This window comes from Fusarium musae, chromosome 4, assembly GCF_019915245.1.
Source record: "Fusarium musae strain F31 chromosome 4, whole genome shotgun sequence".
NCBI classification, from domain to species: Eukaryota; Fungi; Ascomycota; class Sordariomycetes; order Hypocreales; family Nectriaceae; genus Fusarium; species Fusarium musae.
In genome coordinates, this window is record NC_058390.1 from 1988072 (window position 1) to 2001192 (window position 13121).

The window sequence follows — 13121 nt, forward strand, 5'->3', positions numbered from 1 at the left end:
GCGTGTATCTCATATGGCAAAGACAAAATTATAATCTAAATTAATCAATGCCTTGATTGGGGCAATTAGGACTAACCATCTATCTTTAGTGGCCATTCCCTTGGCCTGTCACCCCATATAAGCTCTACTCCGTGCATGTCCGTCACTTTACGGAGTTTGTCTCCCCATTCCCCATGAACTGTTTTCTGGTAAAGACGTTGTATGTGGGTGACCTTGAGTATCGCTTCGATCATAATGCACAACTCGCGAGCCTCATAATGCGACGAGTTGATTTCAAGAATCTCGAGGTTAGGGAAGCTGGCCAGAAAATCCGGCAAATACATCTCGTTGATGGTCTTGGGATATGAGCGGAATCGGAATTCTGAAAGCCCGATAGACCTGATAGCCGGCTCTCCACGCAGCCAGGCATGATCTTGGATGTGTTTGGTACTGCCAGATCCTTCAAGAACGCCTTGAGGATCGAGGGGAAAGGCAAGATCGAGAGTGTGGAGCTTGTGCGAAGTGAGGGTATCACGAAGCACCTTTTGCAGTTTTAATGGCGGTACCATTGCTCGCCGGAGACGTAATGACCGGAGATCTGAATACTGGCGGTTCTTGTCATACCCATCGGTGGCCAGCATCTCGGGCTCTCGATTCAGTATCTCGGACAACATGATCAAGCCAAGGGGCCCCTCGTCATCAGGTCTCCATCGAAAATCAAAATCAATGGATTGCAGTGTGCGGCCTCCACGTAGCGAAGTTAGATGCTGGATTGTTTGCGCAGTGTTCAGGTCAGAATCGTTGGGTCCATGTACTGTAACTGCTTTGAGCTCTGGCCAAAAATCATCCAGTTTGGCATCTGCAGGGAGTTCCCCAGAAAGTTGAACGTCTTTCAGATAGAGTTGCTCCATGCGTGGCGTCTTTGAGGCCAGATGCCACTAAACTCAGTCAGTTAGGCGTTCAATTTTTCAGAGAAAAGAATCACTCACCATACGCAGCCTGAAAGGACTCGGCCTTCGAGGCTCTTCAAGTCGCATGTACTGAAGATTAGGTAAATGTGGAAAGATTGCCTGGTTCGATGAGTCGATTTGGGGCAAGCCGTCAATGTGTAGAATTTGCAAGCTCTCATGGGCATGTTGTAAGAGTGATACCATGATATGGGGCTTCTGGATGATTATGTCCTGCAGAATGATATGGTTCAGCTTTTTAAGTATACCCTTTGCTGCCGGTATACTTAGGTCTTCCTCGGTAGAACCCCTCAATTCGAGATGCTCAAGGTTCTTTGACCCTTGTAATAGGGCAACTAATTTGTGCTGGGTAAGTCTGAAGCGCGATATATCCTCGACAATGATCTGGCGGACGTCGTTTCCGGAGAAAGAAATCAATTTCTTGAGTGACTTCACGCCAGGTGGCCGGTCATGGGCAAGTTTCTCTCTGAAGAACAAGGTACGCCACAGCCGCTCATTGCCATGACTAGTAAGGTACTGCCTCCATTCCCTGGAGACACCAGTACATCGGACGAGAGACCCGAAATCGAGATAGTGGAAAATACGTTGAACAATCTCCTGCGGGTTTCTTAAAGGGTCTTTGCGATAGAATCGTATGTGCAAGGGTTGTCTTGCGGCTCGGAGTTTCTACCTTCAGGTCAGCAATGAATCCATTCACAGTCGCATAAATGAACGGCTCCGTACCTGAAACTTGGGCGATTCAGCAAGGCGGTGTTTATTTCCGACTTCGATGCCAGCAGTGTATACTTTCCAAGCGAATTCATTTTTCTTTTGGAGGCGCGATATTTTGCCCAATCGTAAATACCCCTAAATAAGTAAGTATATCGCCGAAATGTATTTGGTTGGGAGGTTCAAACATCTGGAAGCCGTGGTGCAAGTTCTAGTATCCATTCGGCGTCCTTTTGAGCTCTCTCAAGCTCCTTCATCTCTTCAAATGTCGCGGCACGGTAGTCAAGGGCTTGTATGTGTAGCTTATTATCGCATTTGCTGAACGTGTTGCGCACCGTGCAGGCACAGGTGTACATGGCTTCGTGGAAGATGGAGCCGCCCTCAGAAGCAACCTTTTCAAAGTTTTTGCAGCTACATCGTGGCCGTTTCTCTCGTCGAGCACAAACGCAGAGTTGCATTGCCTTGGTGCGAATAGTCAGTAACCGAGCAAGCAGGCTGTGCATTGTTGGCCTCATACTTTGGTGAATTGCTTGAGAGCGGGTTTGTATTGCTTGGCGCCATACAGTTGGCGGCCTTCAGCAATAGCTGACTCTTGAGTTCCGGAGGCCATTGCTAGTCGCACTCAATACTTTTCTGGTACATATATCTGATAGATGGTGATGTTTCAGCAGATTGCCTCATTTCAAATATAATAGTATGGCCTGGTTTCCTCATTAGCATTGAAACAAGAGCTTGGGCAACACATTTATATGTGAATCGATTGCTTCCCAAGTGGCGAGGTCGGGTCGAAAGACCGCCCAAATAACCGTCTCGACAAAGTATCTGCGATTTCGCGAACAGAAGCTTTGAGGTTGTCTCACCTGTGCAGTTGTTCAGGATCGCCAAGGAACTGGCGCTCGTGTACCCCCAAAACGACAAGTGAGGCAGCAAAGGGCAACCGTGCTCAACACGAACGTCCCTGATGCCGTAGCTTCAGATTACATCGATACCACGGTCGAATATAAGTTATATCCGTTATTCTGGTGTCGTTTCCTAGGCTGCTTGGAGGGGTAGGTGATTGTATAGGTGGAAGCTTTCCCCGGGCGACGCGTTTCCTAAGTTTCACTTTCACTTCGAGTTACCCTATACCACAAAGCTTCTATACCTGTCTTTTTAACCGCCAGGGGTTCAGCAGCTGAGCTACACTACCTTACCTTATATAGACAAAAAGGAACGAAACTGCCCATACCAGGTCAGTATAAGTCAATAGTAACATGTTGGATGAAAGAAAGACCAGCAGTAATCTCACTGCCATCTAATGTAAGCACTTAACCTTGCTCGTGTTCGGGACCACTCAATTTATACTGTTTTATAACCAGTTCTTGTTTGGCAATAATACAACAAGTCTAGATTAAATGCAACGGTCAATACCGGCCGCTGGAGAATCGGAATGTCTTGCCTTTCTTAGGCGCCGACAGCTAGCTGTGTCATCCTATTATGCTTCCCACTCTATAAATTCCCCTGATCAAGTGAAAACGGGCATATAATGTACACCAGCAGTGCATGCAAGTAGAAGAACCCCGGGGGCCCGATAAGTTAAGCAAAAATGATAGTGACCCGTTTGTGAGAGGGGATGATGAATTTGAGGAAATAAAAGCCGAGTATATACTTGATTTTCAGCGGCATGCAACATGCTCAGTCTACTTATCATCCAGCGTCAACCACAAAGAGCTGTAAACCTGATGATCAACTAGAAATATGGCGTGCATAAAATGTAAAGGCACGCCAGTGATAGATTGCCCCAACAGTCTGCGGCTTAAGCAGCATTGCAACACAATGTCGACGGCTCACGGTCAAACCTGTATCCATACCCAACTTGCCACCAGACGAGCGTATAAGAAGCCGTGCTGCATGGTGGCTATCAATGGGGATCCTATTATATTGACCCGACAATGTCTAATCAAAGGAGACGGATAGTAGCCGGAATGAATCCTCTGACACCGTTGCTAATCCAACATTCTTCGCCATTGATCAATGATTTTGAATCGATAACTTGCTCAGAAGCGAGTCCTCTGGTCTTAAATCAGTATCGAGGCCCTTACTATTCGTTGACTTACGGGGGGCCATACCGTTCTAATGCCCAACGTCTCGAGGTTCCATCTTGGCCGCCATTGCCTTCCTCCCAGCTGAATTGGGCTGCAACAGGTGGTGTAACCCAACGACCGGCCCTCCAGAAATAGGGTGTAGTAAATGTCCCTTCCATCACAGAACCGTCGTCTTGGCTTACGACCAAGACCTCTATAGGATCTGCATAACTAATGCCAGCACGCTGTCGGGCTGCGTCGTACATGGCCCTCATTGTAGTTTTAAAATGAGTATACTCGGACCTTGTCGTTGAAACCTGATCCAAGAGAACCGTATAAGAAGAGCACTTCTGTGGTTCGCTTTCCAGTGAAGGACGAGATGGGTCTGGAAGCCGAGCTGGTAAGAGGTTGTGTATGGGAACCTCGGGTGTGCTGGAGTGCTCGATTCTGATGTCGCCTTGATGAGACACGACTATTTTAAGTTTCAGTGGTGTTGGATGAGATGGCCCTACAGCGTTTGCAATAAGTTGAGCCAGATATGACAGCCCGTCGTCACCGGATAGCTGATCTGCTGCGGACTGCCACCCCCAATGTGTCGCTGCCTTGAGAAGCCGATCTCGGTGAAAGTCAAGCATGTACAGAGGGGAGTTGTTCTCAAAGTTCCAGCCCTCGCCAGCGCATCCCCGACTTTTCAACTGTGCAAGTTTAGCGTCGTACCTCATAGAGGTGAAAATGGAGAAGTCGTCGGACATTTTTCTCAGTACATGTTTTGGAGTTAGTCGGACATGACACTTAAGTTTTGAAAGGAAGTTGTCCTGGGTTGCATGGCCAAAGTGGTAACATTAAAACCTACTACTAGAGGTGAGGAAGTAGGGCGGAATTAGTAATATGAAATCCGTATTGAACAGAAACAGCACAGTAGAGCAAGCGAGGTTTCTGGCGACTATCAATGTCTCCCCATCTCCATGGACGAGATGTCGAATTGATTGCCCTTCGATGTAGAAGCCGCTCTCTCCAGGGCTGAGCCGGGGAATTATTATTAGGCACAAGGCTTTGTCAATGTACCAGAGCCAATCATGATATGGATGTTGCATATCACAAATTTTGGTAAGGGACTGTTTTGACGAAGACTTGCATTCAAGAGCCAAGCATTATCCATTCATCCATGCCTACTTCAGCATGCACGTGTATATTTATCCCCCGTATTTCTATCGTGCAAGGACTTTCAAGATCGATCTCATGTAGGAGAGTGCCGAATCACGGAAGAATCCCTGCAACATGTCACCTCATAATTCGCAGAAATCGGCAGACCGCCAACCATCAAAATCATGACAGGGGGTCGTGGGGAGATCAGAACCATTGGGTCAGTCTGTTAACCGCTAGGGATTGAGAACACATCCGACTTGTATATCATGAATCTCAAGTTGTTATACCTGCTGAAGTACCAAGGTAGTAGTTTGTAGTTCATGTCAAGGATAGGTAAGGTAAGAAGTGCCCAGCTGAGTCCATAGGCAAGGTACCGAGACCACTTAGCCTGCCGTCCAAGTGCCTCAGGCATGAGGGTGGAAGGACGTCACCAAACACATAGCGTCGCTACGAACTAGGAACCTCACTCGGGCAGGTCTGAGGTGGGCATCCATATCCAAATTCACTACCTAAAGTTGGTGCTGATCGGAAAAACTTTCAGTGGATCCGGCCCGCGAACCTCCACTGTTCGCGCCAAATTTCAAACAGAGCCGTCAGCTTTTTCTGCGCGTGCCCAGCCCAGCCGCCGAAGCTACCAACTGTGATCTGGTTCTGGTTCTGTGATACTGCTCCGATCCGCGCCCATACATCATCGGCTTCCCGACTCCCTTCAATCCCGCATCGACGGCTTCACTTCTACTCGCCCCCCGCTACGCCGATCCCCTTCAATAACACATAGACTTCGCAATGTCGGGTCCAATTCCATCAATGGCTCCAGGCCAGCCAACCTACGTACCTGTCGACTCTTCCTCTGGCCTCTGGGAGCGGTTAACACATTGGGCCTCTGAGAACAAGACTGTCGTCTACACCATTGCAGGTGTTGGTATTGCTGTGACAGGTGCCGGTGTTATTTACTACCTCAATGACAACGTATGTGCAATTGCCACTGTCTCCATTTTGATGATGTCGGATATTTCTGCGGGCACCTTGCGGCTCTGCGTCGGATATCACTGCACTAATAATGAACAAACCTTGACTAACTTCCAACTGGAAACTGCAGAGCGGCAAAGACACAACACCAAAGTTGAGCAAGAAGGAGAGGAGAAAGCGAAAGGAAGCCGATCGCAAAGCTGATAAGGAAGTGCCCTCAAGTGGCCCCTCTCAACCCAAGCCTGCCTCTGCCGAGAGCGAGCCCGAGCTGCCCGAGGTCGACGAAGAAACTGTCTCCAGCCTCACCCAAGAACAGCGTGAAGAGTATGCCGCCAAGCTGAAGCAGGCTGGCAACAAGGCCTATGGCGATAAGTCATATAACAAGGCTATCGACCTCTACTCTAAAGCCATTCTCTGCAAGGCCGACCCTGTCTTCTACTCCAACCGGGCAGCCTGCCACAGCGCAATGAGCGAATGGGACCAGGTTATCGAGGACACCACTGCCGCTATCAACATGGATCCTGAGTACGTAAAGGCCATCAACCGCCGTGCTACTGCCTACGAGCACCAGAAGAAGTACTCCGAGGCCCTCCTCGATTTCACGGCCTCATGTATCATTGACAACTTCAAGAGCGAGTCTACGGCCCAGGCTGTCGAGAGACTTCTCAAGACTTTCGCCGAGCAAAAGGCCAAGGAGATGATGGCGTCCCGACCACCTAAGCTGCCCAGCCCCATCTTTGTCGGCAACTACCTTCAAAGCTTCCGCCCTAAGCCTCGCCCCGAAGGCCTTGAGGACTCGGAAGAATTGGACCCTGATACTGGTAAGGGACAAGTGCAGATTGGACTCCAAGCTTTGGAGAAGAAGACTGGCGATGGCTATGAAGAGGCTCGCCAGGCTTTCGAGAAGGCTCTAGAGCTCGGTGACCTGGGTGAGCACGAAGCGCTTGCTTATAACATGAGAGGTACATTCCGAACCTTGCTAGGTAACCATGCCGAAGCAACGCAGGATTTCGACAAGAGCATCGAGCTCGACCCCACCATGACACAGAGCTATATCAAGCGTGCCAGCATCAGCCTGGAGCTGGGCGAGCCTGACAAGGCCGAGGCTGAGTTTGCCAAGGCTCTCGAGCAGGATAAGAACGACCCCGACGTCTACTACCACCGCGCTCAGGCCCATTTCATCAAAGGAGACCTTGCCGATGCCCAGAAAGATTACCAGAAGTCGATTGACCTTGACAAGGACTTCATCTTCTCCCATATCCAACTCGGTGTCACCCAGTACAAGATGGGCTCAATCGCTTCGTCCATGGCTACTTTCCGACGATGCATTAAGAACTTCCCTAAAGTACCTGACGTCTACAACTACTATGGAGAATTGCTCCTCGATCAGGGTAACTTCTCTGAAGCTGTTGAAAAGTTCGACACGGCTATGGAGATGGAAAAGCAGACTAAGCCCATGTCAATGAACGTTTTGCCCTTGATTAACAAAGCACTGGCCCTGTTCCAGTGGAAGCAAGACTTTAAGGAAGCCGAGGCCCTTTGCCAGAAGGCCCTTATCAGTAAGTATTCTCCTACACAATGCAGCCAATTATTGTCCTAACAATAACCTAGTCGACCCGGAGTGCGATATTGCCGTCGCTACCATGGCCCAGCTCCTCCTTCAACAGAACAACGTTCCTGCTGCTCTTAAGTATTTCGAGCGCGCGGCCGAGCTCGCTCGAACTGAGGGTGAGATTGTCAATGCCTTGTCATACGCCGAGGCAACCAGAACACAAGTTCAAGTCACAGAGAAGTACCCAAAGTTGGCAGCCAAGTTGGCGGGTGGCGCTGGGCCTGGTGGCCTTCGTATGGGTCCCCAATAAATGTTGTACGAGAAATAAACACCAATCAATGAATGGCCAAGGCGTGTAAAGTGTACGAATTAGGAGCAGACGAGAAAAAGGATGGCGTTGATTTAGGATGGGACGCGGGACATAACCAACCACACTCTGTCCACCGAGGGAGCTTACGCAGCTGCTTCCTCACCAGCAAGTAAGGTCCAATGCTCTGCAGTTGGGAACTATAATGCACACAACTGAGCCCAATTGTACCTGTATATAATAAGTGCTTCTCTTATGTTTTTCTTAAGCATATCGGAAATTTTCGAGGGTGAACGCAGGGCAGGTACTCAGCAGGCTTGGACATCATTTGCACTGGTACATGGGAGGAAGAAAAATGAGTCGTATTTTTTTTTTCGTCACGCCCTGTCCGATGACTTGATGAATATGGTACTCAAAATCACTATGTAGACCGATATGATTGAACAGCCTTTAAAGGCATGACATTAATACCATGAATCTCTACTCCAGTAGCCTCAATGACTCAATGACGTTTTCTGGATCGTGTTTCAACATACATATGTACAATAACGGCGATGCTCCTCATCTGTCTGCCTCTCCTCTTGTAATTTGAGGACGGACCAGTGATATTACAAGAGGAGCAAAAAAGATAGAACGCCAGTAGACAAAAAAAAAAAAAAAAAAAAGAGCAAAAATACCATCCGAGGATAAAAGCTCACATGAATCCGGGTTTCTCATTAACAGTCAGGGTGAGCTCCACCCTCTCCTCCACGACCGCAACAACAAGGCCCCTAACGCTTCGGCGCCAAAGGGAAGAAGAATGATTAAATACGGGAGGTGGTATACGGATTAAAGACGTGTCGTATCCTCTGGTCTTGTGGGTAAAAACGGAAGAATGGGAACTCAAATGCGTCGTCGAGATATCTATGAAGGGGAAAACGAGAAACAGAAACAAGCAGAGCATCAGCGTCAGCATCATAACATCGGCAATGGAGTTTGAGACGATGAGCCTCTGCTCTACTTGTTGTTTGCCACAGAAACACCGACACCGACACCCACGGCAATAGCGATGATGATGAGTAGGACGACGAGGGCACACCACCACTTGAGCTTGCGACGGTTGGCGGCGTGCTTCTTGGCCACCTCGACTTGCTCGTTGCCCTTCTCCATGTGATCGACGGTGTTGATAGCATTAGTTTCAGCGGCCTGGATGACCGGCTCTTGCTGCTCGACAATGGTGGCGAGCTCCTGGTAGAGGATGGCAAGCTCGGAAAGAGTTTGCTCAATGCGCTGAAGTTCACTGTGACGAGCACGAACATTACCGAGTACGGAGCTTGCATGACCGGTACGATTTGTTCGTAGCTGAGTATCTCATTAGTCATGCTGCCCGAGAAAGTAGCTGGGGGGATTGCTTACAGCAGTCTGGAACACACCCTCGTTGCCCCAGTCGGCGTTGGCGGCTTCCTGCACCTCTTGCTCGGAAGCATCGGGGTTGACGATACGGTATTGACGGGCAATCTGATCGCGATAGCGCTGCTGGTAATCCCGCTCGATGCTCTGGTACTTGTCGAGCTCTGACTTAAAGAAGGTCTTGAGGGACTGCAGCTGGGTGTTCTTTGTGGTACGGGAGCTGTCGTTGGTCTTTGCGAGATCGCGCTCGAGTCCCTTGATGCCGTCCTTGATAGCGGTGTTTCGGATCTGGGTCTGAGAAACATACTGCTCGAGGTCATGGTTGGCGGACCCATCGGTACTGCTGAGGGTGCGTTGGTGGAGCTGGCCGATGTAATCGACGTCGTTGGTCAGACCCTTGATTTCATCGCGGAGTTTCTGCACGCGGTTCAGGAATTCTTGCTGAGAAAGACTCGAGCTAGTAGCTGTAGCCTGTTGCGAATAATCCTGCATCTCATACTGGTCGTTACTATGGGCTGGCGCTTCTTGCGCATAAGGATTGGCCTGTAGTTCGAAGCATTCGGGTCAGCATGATTGTGGTCAGTTCATGAGGGACAGGGGACAACAAGGCTGCGCGTACCTGGCCATAGCCATAGGAGTTATCCTGAGCCGAGCCCTGCTGGTAAGGGTTCTGATTGTACTGATCGTAGGACATGGCGCTCAAGTATACTCAAACAAGGAAGCAATGGCGGGGGATGGATGGTGATGATGAGAGGAGCAAAAAGCACTAATAAAAGGCTGGTGCTGGTGGTGAGAAATGATGAGATGAAGCTACTCGACTGAGCTTTAGTTTGTCTTGGCCTTAAGATCAACGTGGATTGGACAATATGGGCCGGGGCCGAGCGCCAGAGCTTAGTGGCGCCAGTGGACTTTTGCGGTTTTGGTGGATTTGGGCACGGGTCCTTCAGTGAACGGGTACGAACGTGACGTGACGTAGGTACCCCGGCAGGTTTTTGGGCCTGAAAAAGCTTGATCTTTTTTATTGAACAGGCTCAAGAGAAATGAGTAAACAAAAAAACAGCCTCGCTTATTGAGATCGCCAGCTGATGTGGCAACTAGCCTAGACGTTGATTTTGGCAGAATGAATCATTCAAGTTCAGGTTTCAATTGCTGACCGAGAGGGAATTCATTCGGCTTATGTATGAAGGTCCTAAAACTGAACCCCCGGCAGTATCGGATCTACCTAGAATTGTTAGATGACTGCGTACGCAAGTGGCGGGTGTTCATTCATTCGAACCAAGCACGGAAAAGGAACAATGGGTAAGTTTCCAGAAATATACAAACCCAGCTCAAGGGTCTCTTGGGTCTCTCGTCTTGTCGGTGACCCTCTATCCGCCATCCAGCGATTACTACTCGTCAGCCATTGAGGCTATGGCTACCTACTAGGTACCTACATATGTATAGTCTAAACTGCGAATGCGAATCCCCAACTGCCCACTGAGGCTGAGCATTCATCCTTGTCCGCCGGACCTAGAAATCGGGGAGAGGATTATGATGAACCAGGTCACTCAATACATCGATGAGGCATTACCAAGCAATTTCGTACCTTTTAAAACTCACAAGGGAATATTGATATTATGGAAAATCATTAGTGTTTTGTTCTTAATCTGTCCCCATTCCCGCATGGTCAAGAAATGGTGGCTGAGCCGTTGAAGGTTTCATTGACAGCGCCAAGGCACTGGTTTGGTTCTAAACAGTTTTGATAATAACTACGTAGATCGCCGACATGACTCCAATTGAAACTGCTGCGGGACAATAAACATAACTGTTTCGTTTCAGGGGGACTTCGCCTCTGCAAGACCCAGCTTGAGATTCCATCTGCCTGGAGTCTTTTTCGTCACCCTTTTCACCTCGGTGCTGATGCTGGTCACCATAAACCAATGAACATCTGCCACTGTTAGTAGCCGAAGCCAGTTCTTCCAATACGATAGTCGCCATCTTCTCAGGGCCACTGCCTCATAATTTTGCATCGAAAAACTCCAAAGCGCCAACATTGGTTTATGCGATCATATGCCGTCCCTGGTCACGATATATTCCAACCCAAGAAGTTACCTGGACCGTATGATGAGCCGTAGTGCAGAGGCTGCCTAGGCCTTGCGATTCGAAGCCATTTCATTTCAATCGGGCAAAAGGTGACCACGATATCTTCGATAGGATCAAATGCTTATGGGAAGTGTGTGGCATTCTCATAAATAGTTCTTCTTCTTGGCGGTTCGTGTGTATTGCGTGAGGTGCCATTCAACGTCGCCATCCTTGTTATCAAGCGTGCCGCTTCGAATCTCGAATACCCTCATTGTCATCCGTGGCCCGACTTCAGCCAGCTCGACGCTGTCGTATCCTGTCCGCACGAAAACATGATGCCTGACTTCAATGCTGTCCTCGATGTTCTTGAATGTGACGACTCGGTTGCCGACCTTGTTTTTGCTCGTGATGGCTTCCCTAGGAGGAAAGACGTGTTTCAGTACTTTCACTACACGCTCGCCTAAGCGACTTGTAAAGCCATCAAAGATGAGGTGAGGGTACGATTCGCTAACTGTTCCTCGAACGCTTCCAGGAATATCGTGGCGTAAAACGACGTTGTGAAGAGAGAATGAGACAGTTGGGCCATGCGGAAAATGCGACAATGTCAAAGCAGTTGGGGTGCCTCGATGTTCGTGAAGAAGGACGACATCAGAGAGGCCAGCTGACTGAGCGGAGCGTACGAGATCGGGCAAGATGAGGTTTCCGCGATTGAGGCGCACGGCAGTGGGAAGCAGAAGTCTGATCTCCTTGGCGAACGCTGATAATCTAGCCGAGGGATCTCGTGAAGTCGTCACAAGAACGCGGGGATCGACAATGCCTGAAAGCTGAGCATATTCATCGTCCAAGTCGAGCTGCTCGTTGGTGGTGAGATCAGGTCGTGATTCGTCATACTGATAGTCTTTGCGAAGTGACTTGTCGTTGGCAATTGAAGGATCCAAAGGCTTGCCAGAAGCCAAAGAAGATCTCAATTTGGCTCGTTTCTCGCTGATCTCAGCGTCTCGCAGAAGAAGAGCACGTCGATAGAGGTAATCGCGCCTTTGGCGCGCTTGTTTGCGCTATACCAATAGAGTTAATATTCATGAGAAGGATATAGGAACTCCTATTAGAACTTACAATCATCGGTTTGGCGTCTGCCCGCTTTCACAATGCGATGCTTGAGCTTTTGCAACATGTATAAAATTTCTAGGTTAGATAGGTACGCTATCACTCAGTAGGTAGCAAGAAAAAGTTCCTTATCGAGGCGGACATCCATTGATAACGAAAACCGCCTATCACGTGGGCGCAAAATGTTCCACCAACTACACTTAGCAAAGAGGGTCCAACTGTTCACCTGGATATAATTGCAACAAAAGGCATAATTTCTTGCCGCCAAACTTTGTGACGTGCGTTCTGTGGCAGTCCTTACTACTCGCCAAATACGCCTGACTCCGAGTAGATACCTCGCCGCCTGGCCCTTCTTTGTACCGGCGCATTCGTTCCCGCGATGATGTGAGCCTTACCAGCGACTTGCAACTTCCAAACACTTTTACTATCCGATCCGAGCCACCCTGGGCCTCCCATACGGATACCTCCCGGAAGAATAATAGCTCTAGGTAAGTCGCGCTCGCTATCTTGGCTGTCGAGGAACGTATTGAACCTTGTCATCGCTCACTGCGTCACCGCCACCCTTACTTTGCCCTGACGCGGGGCATTCAACTGCTGATAGGTCTTTGTGCAGAAAAACTCTACGAGCCACCAACAACTTAAACAAAACACCAACATGGAGGGCGCCTTCACCCATGTTGGGAATCATTTGATATCCGACTCTGCCGCTGCCATCAAAGCTGGAGCTGATGACCTTTCCACGATCGACCCTGACGAGAGCTTACTCTACGGCAAATATGGAGATCGTAATGGCCGCCGCCGAGCCGATGATGATGATAACCAGACCGAGGCTTTTGAAGAAGACGACAACGATAGCCTTAACAGTGTCCCGATCG

The 13121-nt window shown here is 49.2% G+C and overlaps 4 protein-coding genes across 4 annotated transcripts; 1 reads left to right on the top strand and 3 right to left on the bottom strand.

Moving 5' to 3' along the window:
- Window positions 1-71: 71 nt before the first annotated feature.
- Window positions 72-2265, bottom strand: J7337_005559 (uncharacterized protein; the record flags this gene model as incomplete). The annotated part of the gene is made up of 5 exons (XM_044823235.1): window positions 72-917; window positions 969-1613; window positions 1671-1793; window positions 1844-2047; window positions 2173-2265. The coding sequence occupies 5 exons, from the start codon at window positions 2263-2265 to the stop codon at window positions 72-74; spliced, it is 1911 nt and encodes a 636-aa protein (XP_044681726.1).
- Window positions 2266-5650: 3385 nt separating this feature from the next.
- On the top strand, window positions 5651-7695 carry TOM70 (TOM (translocase of outer membrane) complex component; the record flags this gene model as incomplete). The annotated part of the gene is made up of 3 exons (XM_044823236.1): window positions 5651-5833; window positions 5964-7392; window positions 7445-7695. 3 exons carry the CDS (start codon window positions 5651-5653, stop codon window positions 7693-7695), a joined length of 1863 nt encoding a protein of 620 aa, XP_044681727.1.
- A 993-nt stretch (window positions 7696-8688) lies between these two features.
- Window positions 8689-9775, bottom strand: J7337_005561 (uncharacterized protein; the record flags this gene model as incomplete). The annotated part of the gene is made up of 3 exons (XM_044823237.1): window positions 8689-9033; window positions 9088-9624; window positions 9701-9775. The coding sequence occupies 3 exons, from the start codon at window positions 9773-9775 to the stop codon at window positions 8689-8691; spliced, it is 957 nt and encodes a 318-aa protein (XP_044681728.1).
- Window positions 9776-11306: 1531 nt separating this feature from the next.
- On the bottom strand, window positions 11307-12261 carry J7337_005562 (uncharacterized protein; the record flags this gene model as incomplete). Its single annotated transcript, XM_044823238.1, has 2 exons — window positions 11307-12197; window positions 12256-12261. 2 exons carry the CDS (start codon window positions 12259-12261, stop codon window positions 11307-11309), a joined length of 897 nt encoding a protein of 298 aa, XP_044681729.1.
- Window positions 12262-13121: the final 860 nt, after the last annotated feature.